Raw genomic sequence first — 25768 nt, 5'->3', positions numbered from 1 at the left:
TATCTTTATTTTCTAATTACAGCCCAATGTGTTACAGAGCTACAACTCCATTTTCAACGTGTGGGTGGATGTAATGAGCACTAGTTTTTCACACAGCAGTAATAGAAGAACACAATCATTAGATGGAACAAGAAAACTATCTCAGGTGGGTTAACGAGAGAAAAATGCTAAAGAAATGAGAGAAATAAAGTACTGCAACAATTATCTGAGTTTGACCACATAATGCATTAATGAAAGTGTTCTATATTTGCACTTACATTTTAAACAATTTAACATGTTTATGACAGTAGTACACAACTCAAATGATGTGTACTTACCTTATGTTACAGTCATGTGATGGGTATTGAAATTCCTATTATTTTTATTTACATAGAGTGACAAAATAAAATAAGAAATTAAAAATTACTTAGAGTACTGACAGTTAATAACTTGGGTTTACATTCTTACATATTCAATTGTTAACTGTCACTCCCTTAATGGATTTTTAATTTCTGATTTTATTTCATCAATCTATGCAAATGAAAACAATATGAAATTTGATACTGCATCAAAGATTAAATAAGCATCATTTGAGTCACATAGTACTGTTAAACCATTCAAAATGTAAGTGCAAATGTGGAAGTTTTTCACCAATGAAGAAGATGAATGTTACATGGGCAAATGCAAGTAATATATACAGCACTTTATTTGTGTCATTACTCTAGCATTTTTCACTCATTAATTCCTCCTGAGACACTTTTATTATTATATCTAACAATTGCATTGACTTGTTATTGTTAAGTGAAAACCTAAATCAGAAGTAATGACCATTATGTCTATACAGTAATTGAAAATGGAGTTGCGTAGCTCCAAAATATGACGAACAGTAATTAGAAAATAAAAATATTGTGCCTGAAAACGGAATATTATTAACCAAACAGTCCACCGGTGTATTTCTCATCCATAGTGTCCAACAGGTACATTTAGGCAATCAGACATGTCGCCATTGTCAAGTCTGCTGATGAACTGAGCTCTTGAGGGTGCACACTAACTTATATCCCCTCCCACCGCAAACCTTTCCCTCCACAGTCCACAACCAAGGGAGCGTATCGGCGGTTGCAGAGGTGCTTGCATCGGCATCTGTGGTAATGTCAATGTAGTTATTAATACAACTCTAACCTAATTGTGTAACTGTCTTACTCCCTGTTCTACATCAACGAAGTTGAGGAGTTCAGGCCAGTATGTAAGCACGAGATTCAAGGCGTTACCCTTACAAATCTGTTCGCCAACTAATTTCTCAAGGTAATTTTTGGATATGGTATTTAGAACATTATTGCTTGCTGCTGCTGCTTCCCACAGCTCGTTCTTCAAATATTTTATTTATTAGAATTGAAAAATTCACTATTGTGACTTGGAAAAAGAGAGCATTACATATGGATGCATGAGAATGTATGCAACACAGAGTTGCAGGAGTAACAGCTCACTAGCTTCAGCAAGAAACTGATCTCTTATTAGAAATGCACTGTTACAAAATTAACCAAATGGAATTAAGAAAACTCTGTTCCTCCAAAGGAGATAGTTCTGTAATCGCCGCACAGAGTGGCTGTGCGGTTTGAGGCACCATGTCTGGGACTGCTCCCACCGGAGGTTCGGAGTCCTCCCTTGGGCATGGGTGTATATTTTGTTCTTAGCACAAGTTAGTTTAAGTAGCGTGTAAGACTAGGGACCGATGACCTCAGCAGTTTGGTCCCGTAAGAATTCACACACATTTGAACATTTTGTAATCATGCCAAAGACTACGTCACCATTATCAGCAACACAAAAGCACCCATCAATCATCTGCCTTACAAGGCAGTATTTTGCACAAAGCCAAACTACCAATTACATATTGGTCTGCTGTGCCTACTGATATACAAAACACTAGAATGAGCTGATACACACTGTGTGAGAATAGTTACATACTTGTTAAATAAATGTTTTCTGCCTACTGAAACAAAGGGGCAGATCTAATAACAACTTTCAGTTTTAACGTAATCCCATTATTCACATGAAGTCTGTTATGTCTAGCGGTTGCCACATTCTTCAAGTAGCAATTCAAGAAGAAGGCACCGGATTCAGTGCCTTGCAGAACTACAATGTCGTGTAGGTATGTTGGCAATAAATTCATTGTACGGAAATATGATGAAGAACAAACACTTCACCTCGAAGTGACTCCTATGTAGGCTTAACAATGAAGATTAATAAACAGTATCCTTTAACTCCACTGGCCTTAAGACGTCGGCACACAGACCGTGCATCTGAATGTTAATCATGCCGACTTTCTGCGTGGAATAGCATGTTTGGGAGTCTTTCCAAATGTGCAGAGCAATATCTAGCATGTCAGATATTCTGAGTGTGCGTCTGAGCTTTGACCAATCAAATGCCACCTACGTCACATGCACAGAGTTGTGAGGGGCATTCAGTTCACGTCTACGTATATATGCGATTTCAGAGTACCAGAAAATTGAGAATCACTCGAAAACCCACAGTTAACTGTGTGATTCATTGCAATAAAATAATGAGAAACATCATATTCATGGCAAAAGAATGATTGTAACTTGCATATTATGAGAGTATGCCACTTGAAGGCAGTGACACATTGAGGATCCACCAAAAACACATTGTTCTTGGTACAATTTGTTATAATTAAATTTTAATTAGTAACATAGCTACAATTAAAGCTTTTAGCAAGTGGCAACACGTTACAATTGGCCATAAATGAATTGTTGTCTTTTAAGCGTGGTGAATAGCGTTGATGATTCAGTCTCGTCACGTCTAAATATTTTTTTCCTAAAATTCGCCTTTTTAATAGGTTCTGATGCTTTGTTACTAGTTCAATGTAAGTATATACTACAATATTTGATGTTATGTAAATATAAGTTTACTTTTTTATGAGGAGAGAGTTTGTCCGATTGGCTTAATCTACAGGACAGCTTGCGCTACTTGTATAAAGTTATTTTGTTCCTTTTTCTTTTACGTTTCGCAATTCACATGTCGTAAAAATTCTGCCACTGGTTAGGAACAGTGATCAAGTACGAATGACCTTAGGGTTTTACAAAAATGTGAGAAAGACAAAACAATATTTATCTTATCTATTGCAAATTTGGTTGCACTATTTGTAATGGAACTTTTATAAGGCTGTGTCCTTACTGATTGGACATGGTACTTTCCTTTTTGTCTTAAAACATGTACATCGATATTGTAGTTTGTATTTGTGCGTATTATGTACAGAACAATGTGACTAGGATGTGGACAATGGAGGAAATGCGCATTTTAATAGATCTAATGTGGGAATTTTATGTGCGCCTGTTGAGTAAACAGTGTCGTGTGCGCAAGTCGCAATGTTCCTGAGTGTTCAGCAGCACGTTGAACTGTACAAGCTCAATGTTGACATTCGACAGCACGGTCCATGTGCCGACGGCTTTATGTTCAAGGAACTGAGGCTGATTGGGCAGCACTTGCTCAAGTCTTCAAATCATTTCTCTCATTCAGGTTGATGAACAACCTTAAGGCTTTGGTAAATGAAAATGTGCAGCTGATTATCTTGAATGAGACTTGCAACAACTTTCATCTGTATGAAATAAGCTTTATCAAGCAAATCTTCTACTTCATATTTCTGTGAACAATACCTGCCAGTTTTTATTTCTGTACAACCTAAAAACATCTTCAAATTGATAAATGCTGCAAGTACTTGAGGTTAACTTTGAACATACAGAAACCATTTAGGGTATCAGGTATGTTCAAGAAACCACGCACATGTAGGAAATCTGCATTGAATGATTTGATGTCCTATCAACACTGAATGACAAAAGCTCAGAGAGGGCTGGGAAAAAAAGAACAAAGAAAAAACAATTGCCACGAGACAATGATCATTACATGGTAGTAACCCTGTCAAACCCTTCCATAGCAACAAAGTTATGGCTAAATTGATATTTAGTACAGGAATTTATTTAAAAAAACCTTGAAATTCATAATTAAACCACAAATAGGCCAGGATAGAGAAACAATAATATTATGAGAAAGATAGATTGCTACTCACCATACAAACAAGGCACTGAGTTGCACACAGACATGATCAAAATACTACTAGACATTTAAGCTTTTGGCCGAAAGGCCTTCTTTGGAAATAGAAAGCACACACACTTTAACACAACCACAAGTCACACAAACGTGGCTGATGACTATGGCACTGTGGCTATGGCCTTGTACGTATCTATCCTTTTCATAATATTGTTGAAATTTATGATTATGCATAAAACTAATTAGGAAAATTTAAAAATTAATGGTGTACACAAAAAAAAACTTTGGTACCACAAAATGTAACTTACATGTCAACAAAAAAAGAAGTCATCTGTGCTGTAGTAAAGGTCCAGTAACCTAAGTAACATCTATTAGTCAGACCATTGGTACTATCTACATGTCGGAGACCCATGACAGAATGAAAAGGAAGGCTGGGGGTGGGGAAGATACATGTGTATATATAAAGGCTCTAAAATTAGTTCTTGGAAATGATAGCTCACTAGCTGGAAATGCTCTTTCTGGAGATATGAAGAAAAGAAATCTCAACACCACATTTTACACATGGCAAGATGACAGGTGTTTGAAAGGAAGAAAGAAACTGAGTAAAATTCTTCGGATTGGAAATATTTTCTTGTAACAAGCGTGAAAATCGAAACTCCATTTTAAATTAATCTAATAATGCACAAGGAAGGAACAAATGGTGTAACTATATAGATTACCTGTATGAAGACGCATATGTACTTTCAAACTTCCTTTTGTTGAAAAGAAGAAGCCACATACATGACATGAAAATGTTTTCTGCCCTCCATGGGTCTTTAGATGGCTGTCTAATGTTGACTTCACTGTAAAACACTTATTGCAGAAACTACATTGATATGGGCGTTCACCAGTATGGATACGGACATGGCGTACCAAGTCGGAAGGCTTCTTAAAACTCTTTGGACAATATTTGCATTTATTAGCATATAGAGGCTCCATCTTGTACCGCTGGTGAGGATCCTGAAACAAAAGTCTATGTATAATTATACCAACAAAATAAGTACAGTGAACCTTTAAGGTAAATAACTTTCACTAAAAGTTACCTATGTTAGATGGTACCTTCAAGTACTGAATTAATAATATAGCACAGATTGGGTTCACTATTAACATTGTACCAATGCCTAGAACAATATGTAAATGAGACTTTCCTCCGATCATGTAAGGTATAATCTGACAAAAACTACTTTCGGATTGACAGTGAAGGCGGAAGTGATTGTGACTGTTGTGCCCTGTGACTCTGTGTGTGTGTGTGTGTGTGTGTGTGTGTGTGTGTGTGTTTTACCGTTATTCATAGGGTGGTACCCAATGATGTCAGTGGGAAGTTCGTCTAAAGTTATTAGTGGAAAATTTTAATGTCATTCTGAGGGAATTGCCTTACAAGGCCAGTCGAGAGAAATGGTTAATGGTTTGCATGTTACCAGAGAAATGGTTAATGGTTTGCAGGTTACGTGCCTCCTTTAAGAATAAAAAACTTAATGGTGGTCCACTGCTCTCCATTACCAAAGTAATCGACAGAACTGCTGCAGCTTTGAATGTAAACAAAAACACTGTTGTAGAGATAGAGATGGAAATGTCTGACAAAGAAAAGGAAGCTGAAGAACTGTCGAACTTAACACAGCTAGAAAAAACTATCATATGGATAAGTGGATTCCCAACATCAGTTTGTTTGCAGAGGATAGAATTCGTCATCATGTTTATGATTACTATCACAGTAAAGAAACATCTGGCACTCGGGAGGCTGTTGGTCACATTTAAAGACTAAGAACTTTTTCACTAAAGTCAACACATCCTTGTCTGAAGTTTAACACAACCTGGGCTTTTAATATGGACATTTCTGTAGCCATAAGCTGTCGATGAAGGAGGAGGATATAACTGCATGGCACTGCCAATTTTTAAGGGGCATCATAGCATAAATATCTATGAAGTCATGTGTCTTGACAAAACACGGGTCAATACTGGTCACATTGTCAAGCATGGCTGGACAGAGGACTCAGCTAAACGAAAAATGGCAATGCCGTCTGGCAAGGGGGGCAGACTACTACTACTACTTCTTCTTCTTCTTCTTCTTCTTCTTCTTCTTCTTCTTCTTCTTCTTCACAAAGGCACTTAGCAAGATTTCCCCCAAATTGCCTTCTGCTTTCTAAATCAAGGAAAACAGGAAATTATCATGAAGAAACGAAGCACGTGACATTTACAAAGTGGTTCGAAGATTCACTAATGTCAAATCATCAAAAATTGTCATCAATTGTTCTAGGTAATGCTCTTTACCATTCATTTGTCATTGACAAGGCACCTACCACAGCAAACTCAATGTAAGTGATGACCTTAAAAAGTTAGAGATTCATTCACATACTGTATTCAACTTACTTCAATTACAAAAAAGTTGACCGCATATTGAAAATTCAGTAAAAACATGAAAAAATGCATTTTCGTAAACTGTCTGTATATTTTCTTAATTATTAACATATTAACGTAAAACTAAAATCAAAATGTAGTGTAACTCTTCCAGAACACATTTCTGCAATTTTCATACCCATAAAGTGAATAGTTTGCCTGTTTGAGCAATCTGAATGAAAGATAAGATTATGCACGTGTTCTATGCAGGACATGGAAACTCTGTTCTGTTGCCTCCACATGCTCCTGCTGAAGAGTCAATCCTAAAGTAATTTTGGACACACTATACTTCTGTTATTCAACCTTACAAATCTTTATACACTGTTTTCAGCTGACAACTTCAGCCACATTGCTCAGGAGATATGATGTTAAAAAAGAGTCACTTATGATAGCTTTTTTCTAACATATGGCCTCACATTTAAGCACTGCAATCAGAGCGTAGGAACTGTTCACTACTGACCAATTGCTGTCACTCTTTGCCAACAGTGCTACTGTACGGCAGTGTGGAGGGGCATGCGACAAGCACAACCAGTGTTGTAAAACTACTGTAGGCTACCGTAGACTATCACAACTAAGTGTAGACTACAGTAGTTTTCCAAGTAGCCTTGGTCAGTCAAATCTGTAACCAAATTACCTGTATGTTCAGTGTGATGTATGCCTAGTGGGTGATAACTCAAAATCACTTCATTTGTATATGCTATCAGTTTCTAACTAGATTCCCCTTAAAATCAGAAGAGCTTAACTGCCTAGAAAGTGTAATCTACGGAACATTTTTGTTCTGCATAGTTATCTTCCTATCTGTCACTTAAAAGTATACAGTATTTATAGCAAAATTGAAATTATCAGTGTTTACTTCAGGTTTTATAAGAAAATTCTTGATTGTAATGTGAAACAGAGGGACTTTGTAGTAAAAGTAATAACAAAAGACATATGTATCATATAGCACTAGAAAACGCAATCTCCCCCCCCCCCCCCCCCCCCCCAAAAAAAAGGGCCGCAAAATAAAGACATGTCAAACATCCCTTCAATACTTCATTGAGCTTATATAAAAAATGTTTGTGTTATTCATAAACAGCTTTTGAAACTATCAAAACAACAGGAAACTCTTGCCTATCATCATGACGATGAACTTCAGTTAAGTACAAAAAATGGCTCTGAGCACTATGGGACTTAACATCTGTGGTCATCAGTCCCCTAGAACTTAGAACTACTTAAACCTAACTAACCTAAGGACATCACACACATCCATGCCCGAGGCAGGACTCGAATCTGCGACCGTAACGGTCACGTGGTTCCAGACTGAAGCGCCTAGAACCGCACGGCCACACCGGCCGGCAGTTAAGTACAAAATAACAACAATAATTATATAGATTTTTTTGTGTTTGTGCATATTAAGCCTAGACAGAGTTCAGTGGAACAAGCTGATGGATATTTTGAAGAGGAAAGGAGTAGATTGGACAAAGAGACGACTGATACAGAATCTATATTTACACCAGAAAGTAAGGATAAGTATAGGAAATGAAATGTCAGAAGAAAGCAGCATTGGACGAGGTGTTAGACAAGGTTGTTGCCTTTCCCCACCGCTGTTTAATGTATATCTTGAAGAGATTATTATGAAAGGCTTAGATGGGAAAAGAGGAATATGTATTGGTGGAAAGAGAATAGAATGTATAACATTTGCTGAAGACATGGTATTAGTGGCAGAAAGTGAGCGGACAGTGAATAACATGCTGAAAGATCTGAATGAAGCTTGTGTGGAATATGGGATGCAAATAAACACAGCAAAAACAAAGAGTATGGTTATCAGTACAAGAAGCAGACGGTCCAATATTAAAATAGGACAATCTACCATTAGCTAAGTAAGTGCATTTAAATATCCTGGAAGCACAATAACTGAAGACTTGAGATGTCACCAGGAGGTGAAACCTTGAATTGCCATAGCGAATGAGGCATTCAACAGAAAGATGAGACTCTTATGTGGAAAATTAGATAAAGGACTAAGGAAAAGGCTTGGCAAATGTTTTGTCTGGAGTGCGGCACTATATGGGGCCACACACCGTCAGGTGGCTTGCGGAGTATGGATGTAGATGTAAAAACATGGACGCTGAGACAGGAGGATGAAAAAAGGTTAGAAGCATTTGAGATGTGGATGTGGAGGAGAATGCAGAGAATAAGCTGGATGGAAAGAGTGAGTAATGAAAGAATATTGGAAAGGGTTGGTGAGAGAAGATGTCTGCTGAAGGTTGTAAGAGAAAGGAAAAAGAACTGGTTGGGACAATCACTGAGAATGGAGTGCTTGCTAGCAGATGCTTTGGAAGGATTGGTTTGTGGGAGAAGACTGAGAGGAAGAAGGAGATACAAGATGATAGACGACATAAAGGGAAGAGGAAATTATGCAGACCTAAAGCGGATGACAGAAGACCGGACAGCCTGGAGAACTACCATGTGAAAACCTGCCTTTTGGCAGAACACTGATGATGATGATGATGATGCCCATATTAATTACACTTGCATCAAAAGTAATTGCTTTGGTGACATAAAAGAGCAGAAGTTGTGCTATCAACAAATTTTTACTAATTATAAAATGTACTTTGTATTTTGTAAGGGTATAAAATACACAGTGGACTAAAACTGAACGATATGTGATTATAATTATGTGCAAAATAAACAAAAAACAAAGAGAAGTCACCTTCTTCCAGTTTCTCTCTCACACATTCATTTATGCTTTTCCCTACTAATACTAACAGTAATCCTACCATTTACTACGCCATTTACAAACTGTACCAAAATACCGAACAGTAGAGTTGGCAGAGTGGAACTTCATGAACTACGTTCACCCAGACATTAATGTCAGATAGCAAACACCCCTGTGTTGTTCTCTGAGATCTCGATCACACCATCTTAGCATACATTTACAAAGGGAAATTTTTGGTAGTATCAGCAATATAATCTCGATCCTCTAAGTCAGTCATCCTCAAAGTGGGATGTGCGTCCCACTCTTACGCGTGACGCATAGAGTAATAGAGGGGGCGGTGCCAGCTTTCAGTGAAATATTTATACAGTGGAACCTCACTCAACAAGCAACTCCCAAAAAGCACAATTTGCAAAATGATCAAAACAAATTGTAAACAAGTGACTCACTTAATGAGCAATGTTTCACATAACGAGTGACGATGATTTAGTGTGACGTCACCAGCCCTTCGTACATGGTGGGGAAAATGTTAAACAACATGAACACCTTTCATTGTTGGCAGTGGAATACGAACAATGTCTTTAGTATGTACTGCAGTCTGGGTTCAGCGTTCTTTCTGCTACCATTTTTGTGCAGCTTGTCATCCAGTCCAGCCCACTTGGGCTCAGATTTTGGATGAAAAATGACTTATAATACTGTGCTACTTGGCCGACATTTTTGAGAAACTGAATGATCTTAATGTATCACTTTAAGGCCAAAATAGTAATATCATCTTTCTAAACAAGAAAGAGGAAACTTGGACAGAAGCAGAAGGATACCAGTGAGATATTTTCTTGTCTGAATGATTTCGTGGAAGGAAATAGGAAATAAGTCAGATGTAGGTAAAAGTAATAGAATTGGCATACTATATCTCGAAAACCTTCGCCAACAATTCAAGAATAAATTTCCAGAACCTTCAATCTGTTCAATATGATCCACTTAGCAACAGTAGAACAGGAGGAGCTAATAGAACTCCCAAGTGACAGAACACTTCAAACTGAGTTTAAATTGAAGTCTTGTGAAAATATTTCGGTGCAGACTCGGAATGACTATCCCACTTTAGCAAGAAGAGCAGCAGACATATTATTACACTTTGCATCAAATTACTGGCATTAATCAAGATGAAACAATGGTCTCAACTGCAGCTGGGAGGGTATCTGTGAGTTACTGTTTCAAAGATCCAACCACAAATGGGTCTGCCTTCTTCTTATGAAGAAGCACACACAGCACAATAAATGTGCAGATGGCAAAAAAATTCAAATTTTAACAGTGTGCATTTTTGCTATAATTTATTTCCTTTTTGAATGATCAGTTTGAATATAACAGTTTTCAAATTGGCATTTAAATGCTGAATATTGTTCTATCACTATTTGCACATCAAGTATTAAAACTTTCTAAATGAATTAAATTGTAGATGGAAACAGTTAAATTTCAACAAACTAATGAACTTGTAAAGAAAGTAGAAAAGCACATATATTTGCTCAATTCCAATAACTGCACTCATTGCTGTGGTCATTTCTAGCCTAGTTGTATTTGTCATCTTGTACCATCTTTCAATAACACAAATTTATGACAATTAAAAAAGAAGTTTACCTTTGATGTGCTCAAATTATACTTATTATTATTATTATTATTATTATTATTATTATTATTGTAGTTGCAATAATTGGACAGAAGTAAATAGATTTCACAGGTTGTTTTTGTTTCAGGTATTAGAAGTGCTGAAGAAGGAAAGAAAAACAAGGAGAGGGGGGGGGGCGGTTTAAATTTATTTATTTATATTTCAGAATGGGAGCATGATGGAAAAAGTATGAGAACCCCTGCTCTAGGTCATGTTCAGTCAGACATGCGGAATGCTCAACTTTGGAAGCAAAAACAAACATTATTACCCAGTGAGAACTGAAATGACAATCATGACTGTATACATGCACATTAAGTTTTAAAGCCAGGGAAAATATTTTTGAATTAATCAACATTTTGATTCACAACAGCCAGGTTCTCTACTGCAGAGCCAAAAAGACTGGTACACCTGCCTAATATTGTATAGGGCCCCCGCGAGCAAGCAGAAGTGCCGCAACATGACGTGGCATGGGCTTGACTAATAATGGGTGAAGTAGTGCGAGAGTGAACTGACACCATGAATCCTGCACGGCTGTCCATAAATCCACAAGAGTATGAGGGGGTGGATATCTCTTCTGAACAACACATTGCAAGGCATCCCAGATATGCTCAATAATGTTCACGTCTGGGGAATTTGGTGGCCAGCAGAAGTGTTTAGACTCAGAAGAGTGTTCCTGGAGCCACTCTGAAGCAATTCTAGATGTGTAGGGTGTCACATTGTCCTGCTGAAATTGCGCAAGTCTATCAGAATGCACAATGGACAAGAATGGATGCAGGTGATCAGACAGGATGCTTATGTACATTTCACCAGTCAGAGTCGTATCTAGATGTAACAGCAGTCCCATATCACTCCAACTGCACACACCCCACACCATTACACAGCCTCCACCAGTTTGAACAGTCCCCTGCTGGGGTCCATGGATACATGAGGTTGTCACCATACCCATACATGTCTGTCCCCTTGATACAATTTGAAATGAGACTCATCCTACCAGGCAACATGTTTCCAGTCATCAACAGTCCAATGTCGATGTTGATAGACCCAGGCAAGGTGTAAAGCTTTGTGTCATGCAGTCATCCAGTGTACACGAGTGGGCCATCGGCTCTGAATGCCCATATCGATGATATTTCATTGAATGGGTCGTACGCTGACACTTGTTGATGGTCCAGCATTGAAATATGCAGCAACTTGTGGAAAGGTTGCACTTTTGTCATGCTGAACTATTCTCTTCTGTTGTCGTTGGTCTCGTTCTTGCAGGATCTTTTCCCGACTGCAGCGATGTCAGAGATTTGATGTTTTACTGGGTTCCTGATATTCAAAATACACTTATGAAATTGTTGTACGAGAAAATCCCCACCTCCTCGCTACCTCAGAGAAGCTGTGTCCCATTGCTTGTGTGCCGACTAACACCACATTTAAACTCACTTATATCTTGATAACCTGCCATTTTAGCAGCAGTAACCGATCTAACAACTGCACCAAACACTTGTTGTCTTATGTAGGCATTGCCGACTGCAGTGCTGTATTCTGCCAGTTTATGTATCTCTGGATTTGAATACACATGTCTACATCAATTGCTTTGGCACTTCAGTGTATTTTCAGTATGAAGGCACTACAAAACTGACATCACTGTTCTGATCCACATTTAGATCCTCACCCTTCCTAACTGCCCTTCTCTCAGTGTTTTAAATTGGAATTATCCAAAATTAGTTATACTCTGTACCTTGGGACAAAATATCTCTGTGGGTTTACTATGTGCCATCTTTACCAATTCTGTCCTTTTCACCTTTCCTCCTGTCTCTTTTTGTCATGTCCTCACAGTATCTTGAACAATTGTTCTCATCAGGTATTTCAAGTTGTTGTTGTTTTTTTTTTTCTTTTCTTTTTTTTTTTTTCTTTTTTTTTTTTTTTTTTTTTTTTTTTTTTTTTTTTTACAGGGTGTAAGAAAAAGGGCAAACTTCACGAGCAGGTTCCTTATACAGATAAGTAAAAAAAAAGTCTTCTAAACAAGGGGTCTAAATGTATACTTTACGAGCTTTGAGCATTTGTTCATCTTCGCTAGTGTGAAACAGATCTCTTTTACTGAAGAAGTGTTCATAGCTCTCAAAGTATGCATTTTAGAGCCTTTGTTTACTAGACTTTCGTCTTGTTCTGGTGAAAGGAACTGGTCCCTGAAGTCTGTGTTTTTTTTGGAACACCTTGTATATTCAGTGTGTTCCCTTTTGAGATATTATTCTTATCCTCTCTTCTCTCTCTACTCTAACATAACGACCGATTAATCTGGAGATGACTATGACTCATTCATTACGCGCAGCCTTTTCTGGTCTCCAAATTTTAGACTTTTCTTTGATACAAGTTACAAGTAAAATATCCTTCATTCTGGTACAGAGGCGGTAATGCTATACAGTATCAGGTGTAAACACACTAAAATGAACATTATTACAACAAGTTAATGATTTGTTACTCGCATCACATTTTCTTTGATACAAGTTACAAGTAAAATATCCTTCATTCTGGTTTCAGCATTTTCCAACTTGCCATTTCCCAATATATTAATGTGAGATAGCCAAGATTAAATAACGAAGGCTAAAACATTGATTGCGTAGAACGTATCACCTCAACAAGCAGTATGAAAATGGTTGCTTGCAACAACTATCTTTCACCTTAATATTTTATACCCAGCAGCATTGAATTTGCTGTAAAGTGGGCTGCTGTTGATTACCTTCCCAATTCTACCCCTTTGCCCTTGTTGTTGGCAATATAACATAACAATATTCAACACTTGTGTCATCACAGCCAACCTTAAACTATTTCACCCCATACCAAGAGAAACAATTATTAAATTACAGCATCTAGTATGCTTAAGAGAAATAATACTTAATTTTATTCTATGTAATGCAACAGCGTATGAACTTTGTAACTATTATCAAGATAAATAAATAAACTTAATAATGTTAAAATACTATATAAAGACTTGTACTAGTGTGAAAAGCTCTCTTGTCTGTTGCTCTTGGGTTCTGGTCTCTCCTGTCTTGCACTCTTGCTATCTTACTCGCACTTGTTATCTTATGCTATTACCTCTGTTATCGTTACAAATACGGGATTGTCACTGTGCTGTACCAGTCACGTAAGTGTCGTAAAACCTGTTTTATATTTTTAAAAATCTAAATAATATTTTCAAACAATGGAAAATCCAGGATGGAATGTAACAATATGAGAGAAGGAAAGTTGCTACTCACCATATAGTGGAGGTGCTGAGTCGCGATAGGCACAATAAAAAGATTCACACAATCATAGCTTTCGGCCATTAAGGCCTTTGCCAGCAGTACACACACACACACACACACACACACACACACACACACACACGAAAGCGCAACTTGCACACACATCTGCAGTCTCAGAAAGCAGTGTAGTTTCAGCTCTCTGAGGCAGCAGATGTGTGTGCAAGTTGCACTTGTGTGAGTGTGTGTGTGTGTGTGTGTGTGTGTGTGTGTGTGTGTGTGAGTGTGTGTCTACTGCTGACAAAGGACTTAATGGCTGAAAGCTATGATTGTGTGAATCTTTTTATTGTGCCTATCGCGGCTCAGCACCTCCGCTATATGGTGAGTAGCAACTTTCCTTCTCTCGTATTGTTAAATAATATTTTCTGTGTATACCATGTTATTTAACAACCCTTTCAATTAAAAGTATAAGAAAATAAACTATTTAAATAAGGAGACTTTCGTTTGGTTCATGATCTTTTTACAAGTCATTCTTTGTGTCATTTCCACTTACCTGTGACACTCGTTAGAACCTGCTATGATATTTATTTTTCAAAGTCCAATAACCTTTCTGGATAATGTGTTCTTATAGTATTGCTGCCAACCACAGGATTTCCAATCGATCATTTACGTAATTTCAAATTTCCCTATTATTAAATTTGAAAGTTCAACTTGAGATTACTTCAAAACAGAGGCGGTAATGCTATACAGTATCAGGTATAAACACACTAAAATGAACATTACTACAACAAGTTAATGATTTGTTAGTCACATCACATTGTTGTTATCCGTTTACTCTGTTCTGCTGCAATTTTTTTTAACCAGTTCACTTTCATTGATAGATTCAGATTGGCTCCCAATTTTTTTCTTTATATTTCAATACTAGTAGATAAATAAAATCCTTATTCCAACAGTTGATTCATCTGTCATCTTTCTTATGGGACAATGAAGTTGCTGGTGTCTATCACACATCAATATTTTCCATCACATATCAATTTTTTCTATCTTTCTTTTCTCTTTAAATTGCTACTTTTTGTTTTGTTTAGAGAGAACCACTGGTAAGAAAATAACAAGATTTTTGAAATGTGAGGTGATTACAAGGTTGTCATTCTATATGACAATTCAGTTCTCCATATCTAAAAACAGCAAAAATTATTACGTCTTCATGATTTGGCCTACACCGAACAGTTAAACTTGGAAAAAAGCCAAACATTCAATTACATAAAATAAATTTTAAGATGAAACTTTGACATTTCTGACCAGGCAACAATCTAAAGAGTTTTTATTTCTAAATTCACAGCTAGCAAATTATAATCAAAATGATAAAGTCATATGTTTCTTAGTTTCATCAGAGTGTTAAATATAAATTTACCATTTAAATTTTAAATTTAAATATTACCTTTATTTCACTAATTCGATCCCTTTCAGCAGCTGATGCTATTAGCACCCTCTCCGACACTGAACCAGCCTGTTCCAGTGGTCGCTGTGCCAGGACCTGGGTTTCTTCAGCACTTAAGCGAATAACTGATGCTCTCTGTCGACCTCTTAGAACACGTTCTCCATTTCCCCTGCCTGCTCTTTCACTTGCTGTATGCGTTCTTAAATGCCGGCGCATATGTGCAGCAGAATGAAATTGCATGTCGCAGACACTGCACTGGAAAGGCCTACAAAAATTAACTAAATTAACTATATGAAGATAACAGAGTAATCTTTATACATAAGAAAATAGGAACATCAAACCAACAGTAATAGTAGGAACGCATGACTGCACACAATTTGAATTTAGAACCGTTGGCTTACTTTTGTTGTTTATAGCAATCATATATAATGCATTGAGTGTTATCAGAAAATTAACAAGACAATGTCTTAATAAAAGGCCAGTTGTACAAGCAGCAGCTCAATTATAATTTTCTCATCATCTGTAGACACTGTTAAATTCAGCCTCTGACATTTTGTGCTTGCTTTATTATCTTCGACTCCTACAGCAGAGGGGTATTTCTCCCATTGGTACTGAAGGTTTTTGCAAGTTATTATGATTGGAAAATTTCTTATTCAGTATGACATGTGACTCACCCATCTGCTGTGACTTTCTTGACACTACCCAAATCGACCTTTTCTTTTGCGATTACGTAAGGAACCGTACATATCTTACAAATGTGGAACATCATTCCTTTTGTGCTTCTTTTATGTCAGCAATAATAACTACTACAGAAATGATGGTCAGATCCTGCAGGTAGTGTCATCACTTCTGTCTCTATGCTGTTCATTTTTGGAACACAACCTACGACCAGCTTAGAGACCGAAGTGATGACACTTTCTGCAGCACCTGGCCATCATTATGCAGGACAATGCTCAAGCACGTACAGTGCAAGCTGTTACTGATTTGTTTGACTGATGGGGCTGCTAAGTGCCACACTCCCCTGACTTAAGCCTACTTGAATTCAACTTGATTTCTAAACTGAAGGAAACACTTCACGGCATTCACTTCAGAACTGCTACAAATTCGTCGGGCAATAGACCGCGTCGCTCAAACTGTCAACACAACTGGCACTGCTAAGAGTATCCTACGACTTCCACATTGCTGGCAATGGGTTATACACAATGCTGGTGACCACTTTGAAGGTCAGTAAAACTATGAAACATGTATCTATTATGTACTAACTGTAAATAAATAGTTGCCACTATTAAAGTTCCAACCCTTGTATAGTGGAAGGAGAGAAGGTAACAATTCATCATATAGCTGATGCGTGAAGTAGTCAATAGGCACATAAACATGACTGCCAAGTTTTTTGAAAAATCCTCCTCCAAAACTAACATCACCTGTATGACTACATTGTCCCATCTAATGACATTTGTACCGGCATGTGGCTTTACTGGTGTGAAGGGTTGTATTGGGTGGAGTGGGCAATGTTAGGAATGAGGCACAGATTGGGAGGATGGTTGGAGGAAAGGGTAGATGACGACTATGAGGGAGAGGTAGCATGCACACAGGATAGGATTGTGACTGGTGAACACACTGTGGCATAGACAGGGGATGATGTGTGTGGTGCACAATAACGCAGTGGAGTGGCTAGAGAGGGGAGATAGAAGAGAGGAACGGCACACCCCACTAGGAAAGGAGTGAGTGTAGATTGTATGAAGTAGTAGTGGTGGTGGTGGTGGTGGGGGGGCATGGGGACAGAAGTGGAGGAGTGGATCCCGATAATAGGGAATGCAAAGCAGCCATTAAATACCAGCTTTTTTTGCTCAGCAGTGTGTTCCACCATAGTGTGGTTAATACTGATCGTCGCCACAGTATGGTGGTAGCCATTCATTTGATTGGAGACACTTGGTTGGTGGCCATAACACCCCCCCCCCACCCCCACCACAACAGACACAAAAAGCATGCAGAAGTGACTAGAATGGGATGTGCTGAATGAGTGCCTGTGACAGGTTTTGCAGCTGGATGTTTCACAGGCTTATGGCCATGTGGAAAGGGGTTGGGGGTAGGTGTAGCATAGGGAAGGATCAGGATATTTTGTAGATTGACTGGGGAGTGAAGCACCACTTTGGGAGGTGTGGGAAGTTTTGTGGGGGGAATGTCCCTCGTTTCCAGTAATGGTAAGTATCTGAACCTCTGATGAATTATATGGTTAAGTTATTGCAGGTCTGGGGAGATACTGGATGTTTAGGGGGGCTGGGGTGAGAAGCTTCTTTGCAGCAGTTGTGTCATTCATGGATGGCCAGACTATGTGAGAGTGATCTCTTAGTGTGGAAGTAATGGCTGCTATAAAAAAATAGAGGTACAGTTTATGGTATGTGGACGTGATACAGATGGAGGTTTTTATGGAATCACCAGAGGAGAACCAGGGGAAGTGGTGGATTGGCGGTGGTCAGGTTTTGGAGTAAAAAGGGTAGTGTCTTGGCCATGGTTCCATATCAAAGATATCAACAACAAACCTGAACCAGAGAAGTAGATTGGGATTTTGGGTAACTAGGAAGCTTTCCTCTGAAAAGACCCTAAATAGGTTGGTGTTGGTATACGACAGTGCCATGTGGGTGTTTGTGGATTTGTTTGCATATCTCCCCCTGTTTTGAAGGCACAACCTTGTGAGTGAGTACACCCACCAATAAGGTGTGCACCCCTGTTTTGAAGGCACAACCTTGTAAGTGAGTATAACCACCAACAAGGTGTGCACCCAGCTGATTGACCACCACCAAACTCTGGCCGACATAGTGGCTGAACACACTGCTAAGCACAACATACTCAGCTTCAACGTCTGCTTCACAAACTATACCATTTGGATCCTTCCCTCCCAGTTTCTTTTCTGAATTATGTAGGTGGGACTTGCTTTTACAATATATCTGCAAGTCTTCTGGCCTCAATCTTGTTTAGCCACTGTAGGTCGCCATCCTCCACACCCGTCCCCATGCCCTCCATTTCACTAATTCTACACTCGCACCATCTCCTCCACAGTCTCCATCTTCCTATGTTCTACTCCCCCTCCCAATTCACATCATTGAGTGTCATGCACAACTCCCCCTGCCAGTGCCAGAGTGAGCTAATCAGTGCCACATTCGCCTCATGTACTTCTATCTATCATTCCCATCTGTCAGCCACTATTTTCCCCAAACCTCTAACACACACTGTGTATCCTTCCTCTTCTCATCCACTTCACTCCATACAACCCCATACTCCAGTTGATCTACAGTGTAGATGTAATACAGTTGCACAGATGTAGTCTGTTGGTTATGAAGGAGGATTCATCCTGAAGTTTGCAATGTTCTCAGTTTTGTACATTCGTAGACTTCCACAGCTGGTGGAAGTTCTTAGTATTAGACTGTGTCATTATAAAATCCTAAAGCAACTGAATGTCTGATGTTTTGACAAACTTTGCAGCAGTCCTCTCCACGGCAGTTAACTGCCCTAAAGAGGACAGCTGCAGAGTTGATCACAACATTGGCAATTCAGTTGCTGTGTGTTGCTTGATGGGCACGTCAATTAAATATCTAGGCATAATACTGCATAATGGTACGAAATAAAGTGAGCATGTAATGGCTGTACTAGGGAAGGCCAATGGTTGACCTCGGTTTATTGGGAGAATTTTAGGAAAGCAGATAAAAATTCACTTGATGCCCTCCTGAGAGAGAACTTTCACTCCTTCCAATTTAACAACGTACCAGTAAGTGTAGACCAGATGTGGCTAGAGTTCAAGCAAGTAGTATCGACAGCAGTTGAGAGATTTATACCAAATAAATTAATGAATGACAGAGCTGATCTCCCTTGGTACACAGCATGAGTCAGAATACTGTTGCAGAAACAACAAAAAATGCATGCAAAATTTAAACAAGTGCAAAATCTTCGAGACTGGCGATCTTTCACAGAAGCTTGAAATTTGGAGCGGACTTTGATGTGAGGTGCTTAAAATAGTTTCCACAACAAAACTTTGTCCCAAAACCTGGCAGAAAATTCTGAGAGATTCTAGGTGTATGTAAAGTATGCTAGTGGCAAGACACAATCAATGCCTTCTCTGTATGAGAGCAATGGAAATATTATCAACAACAGTGCTGCTAAAGCAGAGTTACGAAACACAGCCTTCTGAAATTCATTCACCAAAGATGACGAAGTAAATATTCTAGAATTCAAATCAAGAACAACTGCCAACATGAGTAACTTACAAGTAGATATGCTTGGAGTAGTGAAGAAACTTAAATCACTTAAGAAGAGCAAATCTTCCGGACCAGACTGTGTACCAATTAGGTTCCTTTCGGAGTATGCACCATACTTAACAACCATATACAACAGCTCGCACAGCGAAAGATCTGTACCCAAAGACTCTAAAGCTGCACAGGTCACACCAATATTCAAGAAAGGCAGTATGAGTAATTCACAAAATTACAGGTCCATATTATTAACGTCGATATTTTGGAACATATATCGTGTTCAAGCATCATGCATTGCCTTGAAGCGAACAGTCTATTGACACACAGTGAAGAGGGACTTAACACAACACCATTCTCATGAAACATATCTAGCTCTTTACTCACATGAAGTACTGAGTGCTCTTCACAAGGGATTCCATATTTCTAGATTCCTTGAAGGCTTTTGACACTGTACCTTGTAAACGACTTGTAATCAAATTGCGAGCTTATGGAATATTGTCTCAGTCATTTGACTGGATTCATCATATCCTGTTACAGATTTCACAGTTTGTAGTAACTGACATAAAGTCATCAAGTAAAACAGAAGTGATTTCTGGAATCCCCAAGGTAGTGTTATAAGCTTTCTGCTGTTCCTTACATAGATAAATGATTCAGAAGACAATCCGAGCAGTCATCTTAGCTTGTTTCCAGATGATGCTGTCATTTGTCATCTAGTTAAGTCATCAGAGGATCAAAACAAATCGGAAAACCATTTACAAAAGATACCTGTATGATGCGAAAATTGCCAAATGACCCTAAATAATGAAAAGTATGAGGCCATCCATATGAGTGGTGAAAGGAATACATTAAAGTTCGGTAACATGATAAATCAGTCAAATCTAAAGACAATTAATGAAACTAAATACCCAGGAATTACAATTATGAACAACTTATTGTTACATTCTATCTTGGGTTTTACATTGTTTTGTAATGGAACTGACAAATAGACCTCATTTTGTCATATTATACACTGATTAAAGTTGTGTTAAAAAGCATTTGTTTAAAATGATATTAGGATAGGTGTTATGATCAATAATTGACATTGAAATTGTATGTTCTTTGTCGCTATGGCTGTGATCTTTGGTGAGCAACACGTTTTCGGCCACTTGAGCTCTGGCGCAGTTGAGTGTAGTTGTATTCAAGTTCTGGCAATTAATTTGGTATCTTTTTTTTTGTGGTGGAATGCTGCATCATGATTCTCTTGCACCCAGAGCAGCAAAGCAATCATCGCCTAGACAACATAGACTCAGCAGCATCAACAGAGGAGACATCATGGCCAGCTCTATAAAGTACAATACAGCCATTAGCCACAATGTAAAGGTGTCTTTATGGAGATAACTTTTGCAGCGTAGTAGAGAAGGTCCATGATAGTTTAACTATGAACAACTTAAATGGGAAAGAACACAAAGAAAATTTTACGGGAAAGGCGAACCAATGACTGTGTTTTATTGGCAGAACACTTAGATGACTATTGGCAGAACACTTAGATGACGCAACAGATCCGCTAATGAGACTGCCTACATTACGCTTGTCCATTTTCTTTTGTCATACTGCTGCATGGTGTGGGATGCTTACCAGACAGGATTAATGGAGTACAGCGAGAAAGTTCAAAGAAGGGCAGCACATTTTGTATTATCGAGAAATAGGAGAGATTGTGTCACTAACACGATACAGGATCTGGGATGGATGTCATTAAAACAAAGGCGTTTTTTACTATGGAGAAACCCTCTCATGAAAATTCGATCACCAACTTTCTCCATTGAATGTAAAAATGTTATAGTGATGCTGACCTACACAGGGAGAAACGATGATCATTATAAAATACAGGAAATCAGAGCTTGCATGGAAAGATACAGGTGTTCGTTTTTTCTGCATGCTGTTTGAGATTGGAATTATAGAAAATTAAATAATAGACAACTACTGTGAAGGTGGTTTGATGAACCTTCTGTCAGGCACTTAAGTGCGATTTGCAGAGTATCCATGTAGATGTAGATACAGACATCTGTCAGGACGACCAGGTATATGTAGATACAGACATCTGTCAAGAAGACCAGGTATGTAACACTAGTGCTACACATTCCTGAGTACTGCTCGAGGCTGGATTAAATGAAGTCATTGAAACAATTCCGAGGCGGGCACCTAGATTTGTTACCAGTAGGTTCGATCATCAAACAAGAATTGTGATGCTTCGGAAACTCAAATGGGAATTCCTGAAGGGAAGGCGGTGATCTTTTTGAGGAGCACCACTGACAAAAATTAGAGAACTGGCATCTGAAGCTGACTACAGAACAATTCTACTGCCACCGACAAACATTTAGCATAAGCGCCAAGAAGATAAAGAGAAATTAGGGCTCATACGGAGGCATGTAGACAGTCATTTTTCTCTTGCTCTGTTTGCGAGTGGAACAGAAAAGGAACTGACTATTAATGGCAGAAGGTGGCCTCAGCCATGCACCATACAGTAGTTTGTGGAGTGTGTACGTAGATGCAGATGATAGTGATAGAAATTGGAGTTCCTTGGCCAAGCATTTGGATAAAGTAACATTTTCGGCACTGGTCAGGTGATGCATGAGCCATTTATGTTAGCACAGCTTTGTGGCAGTGGTTGGCACAAAGGAAAGAGTGCAGAATGGTAATCTGAAGGTTGAGGGATCGTGTCTCTATGCAGGAGCTCTACTTTTATTTTCAATTTTTATGTTACTTATTATGCGAATGAACTGAAATTATGCAGAATATACTGTACTTACTAATTTTTCCATAAAAATCAAAGGAAAATATTGGCCTGAGGATTCAGAAAGCAGTCTGTGAGTACGAGGCAAAATATAATTACTTCTTCAAAAGTCTGGGAAGCTTATAACAGCCTCATACAAAAATTGTTTGACTAATATGATGAAAGCATGTAGGAGAACAAATTTAGTGTGTTAATTCTTGGGAGGAACAAACAAATCCACAATTATATGACAAAATTATTAAAGATTAGAAGGATTTCCTTCATGCAGTGTGAAAGTGATTCTCCTCGAACTGCACTCCGCTAGTGCAAACTTGTGATGCCTGTTTTTATCGACAGGTAAAGAATTTGATCAAAAAGCTTCAAAACTGCTGTTATCTCAGAGAAAAAGAAATCATATACTCAGGAGACAGTATCAAAATTAATGCCATTGTACATCACCAGGTACACTTACGAATATTTGGTGAAACAATACATTACGTATGGTTTGCTGCCAAACTGTTCTATGACAGCGAACTTTTGTGCAAGCTGTAAAGTAATAAAAGTATCTAATTTTACATTCAAAATTCTCAAATATGGCTTGTATTTCCTTCCTGGTAACTTATTTGCAATCCCAAGTTTTTCCCTGCTTTTCCTTTAATGCCGCTTACAAAAATATTATTAAATACAATACGCTGAGCTTTATTTTGATTTATTTGCAGCACGACATAAAAACTGAAAGTAAGAAAAAAGTTTCCACATAGGGACTGGCTCCAATGACCCTCTCATTACTTTTCTGTATTCTTTCCGCTATGCCATTCTCTGCCTTGAAACTAGAGTAACATGAATCGCTCATGGTTCGCCTGATCCATGCGAATACTATTTCTTTCCAAAATACTTTGCCATCTGGAGCTTCCCCTTCTGTTCCTTTCATTTTCAGCTTAATAGCTAACAGTTTTTGCAAGTAATGTGCTGTTACTTTGTTATAAAGTGAAAGAAGTAGAACACAACAATTCAAATTGTAGTAAATCGCTGAAGTAATGCATTAATTATGACATCTCAGTAATTCATGTGGACACTGACTTACCTCTCCTCTGTATGTTCCATCATGTGCTGGCAAAGTGTTGTATAATCTGGAAAGCGGTAGTTACATACTTGGCACATAAGCTCAGCTCCTTTTGTGTGGCTTTTCATATGGCCCTGAATGATAATGAAAGTGTTAGTAAGAATATGGAGGCTTGAATTAGAAACATCTGAAGTAAATTTTCTTCATTATATCAAGTTAATGAAAGAATGACTAATTATATTTGGTCAACATTTGAATATTGTAAAATGAAGACTTGAAGGTTAAAGTAAAACACAGTAATATATGTGTTAACTTACTCGAAGTGTGCAAAAATTAACATATTTTTTGTTGCATATTAAACATGCATATATTTTTCCGCCTGTATGTGTTCTCATATGCACATTGAGGTAGCTTAATTTCTTGAAAGTTCTGCCACACTGGTTACACCTGAAAAATAATAAGAAGTCATACAGATCACTATAAAAATATTGCCCATTACCCCTCTTAAAGATTAACTGATATTTTCTACCAGTATAGTACTACAAATGCAGCAAAGAAGGCAGAATTAATTAGTAGCTACGAGCCACACTTATGTGGCTCAGATGGATAATAGCACGCCTAACCAAGATCAAGTAACATTCAAGTGGTTTTTTCAACAGACTTTTCTATCCTCCTACAAATCTACATATTAGTAAGTTTAGTGACAATACACAAAAATTTCATTCGGAAAGACAACCTAAAATAAATTCATCACAAAATGCAATGAGAAATGAAGGGAAAAAAATGCATAATTGTGAAATGTAATTAAGTTCAAGGAAACCAAGATGATCTAATCAGAATGCTAACACAATAAACTCATTGAATGTATGAATTATATGGTACAGGAGGAATGCACTTATAAAAATGTTTCTGTATCCAAAATACACAGTAAGATGTATAATTAGAAAAAATGGAAACGGGGCAAGGAGCATAGCAAGACGCACATATAAAGTGGACACACACACACACACACACACACACACACACACACAGGCCAAGAACTGGCCCTATTGCAGGTGGCAAAGGTACAGTAGTTTTCATCTGCACACCTCACGGAAATTACATGACCAACTTAAATCAGAGTACGTGGCAAAGCACCTTATAGTCAATTAGATCTGCTACACAATACTGTCTGCTTCTTATCTTTACATGCGACAAACAGTGAAACTAACTATGCAAACTGCCAAGAGCCTGAGAGTGAGGGATTCACACATCCTCCAGGTAGTGATAGTTATGGCCCAGATGAAACACTATGGCATAACAGTGATTGCTGATACGAGTAACATATCTAATGTATGCATGCGATGCAGAACATCTACTACACATTTCCTAAATAAGGAGAATGGAAACACCTTCCAAGATATCGTTGCAAGTGATACAATCTCAGAGCAGAAAAATTTTACACAATATTCATAAGCTTTATAAAATTATACACAGAATGATTCACTATGAACTACTAAAAATTGTTAAGACAGACTTAACACTTCATAAACCATGAAAAAGTATTTTAAAAGAAATGAGGTATTTCTGCTATACTGTCTCCCTCCGTACTACTGTAACCAAAACCTAATTAAATTGACTTGAAACAAGTAAATAGAACCATTCAAACTCATACCAACAACTTCTCATTAAAAACTTTGAAGGTATTTGCACAAAGATACATAACAGAAGTAACTGTAGAAGACTGGGGTGAAGCACGTGCACAAATTAAAATTACTGAGAGTGAATACCAACAATGTAATGTTTTAGTTGGGAAAGGAACCTGGAAATGTTGTGATACAAGTTGGACGTGACAGTAGTTACTGGGCCACTGATGCTGTCAAATCCAACAACAAATGTGGAAGAAGTTCTAACAGTACGACATCAGAGTGTACTAACACAGGTAATAAAACCATAGTCTAAAACCTTAGGCCTTACTACAGTATTTACGATCAGATACAGTACTCGATAAGAACCATTACTAATTGGGAGTATCTGCAGTGTCTTCCTATTGACAGTGGTGTAATTTATGTCACCAATCACTAGTAACCTTGCTGTCCAGCATTAAAGTTACATAAGTCAAGTAATGAGAGAAATGGCATTCTCTCATCGTCAAAATTTGAAAACTTTTAGTAGCAATTCACGCACAATAAAACAAACATTTATTCACTCTTCATTAAAAAAAATGACATGACACTGCACTCTTGCA

General features: G+C 38.0%; 1 protein-coding gene across 2 annotated transcripts in view; it reads right to left on the bottom strand.

The window, feature by feature from the left end:
- LOC124553793 (zinc finger protein 236-like) overlaps positions 1 to 25768 on the bottom strand; it is a 237404-nt gene that overhangs the window by 7884 nt on the left and 203752 nt on the right. For both annotated transcript variants that reach the window (XM_047127806.1, XM_047127878.1), the window contains exons 22-25: positions 23859 to 23988; positions 23563 to 23675; positions 15486 to 15750; positions 4758 to 5037 (exon numbers count right to left, since the gene is read on the bottom strand). In XM_047127806.1, the coding sequence (XP_046983762.1) occupies positions 4758 to 5037; positions 15486 to 15750; positions 23563 to 23675; positions 23859 to 23988 (788 nt within the window). The remainder of the gene's footprint in view (positions 1 to 4757; positions 5038 to 15485; positions 15751 to 23562; positions 23676 to 23858; positions 23989 to 25768) is intronic.

The sequence above is a fragment of the Schistocerca americana genome, chromosome 1 (genome assembly GCF_021461395.2).
Source record: "Schistocerca americana isolate TAMUIC-IGC-003095 chromosome 1, iqSchAmer2.1, whole genome shotgun sequence".
Classification (NCBI taxonomy): domain Eukaryota; kingdom Metazoa; phylum Arthropoda; class Insecta; order Orthoptera; family Acrididae; genus Schistocerca; species Schistocerca americana.
Note: the sequence above shows the minus strand (reverse complement) of the source record. Positions and strands in the feature narration are given on the sequence as shown.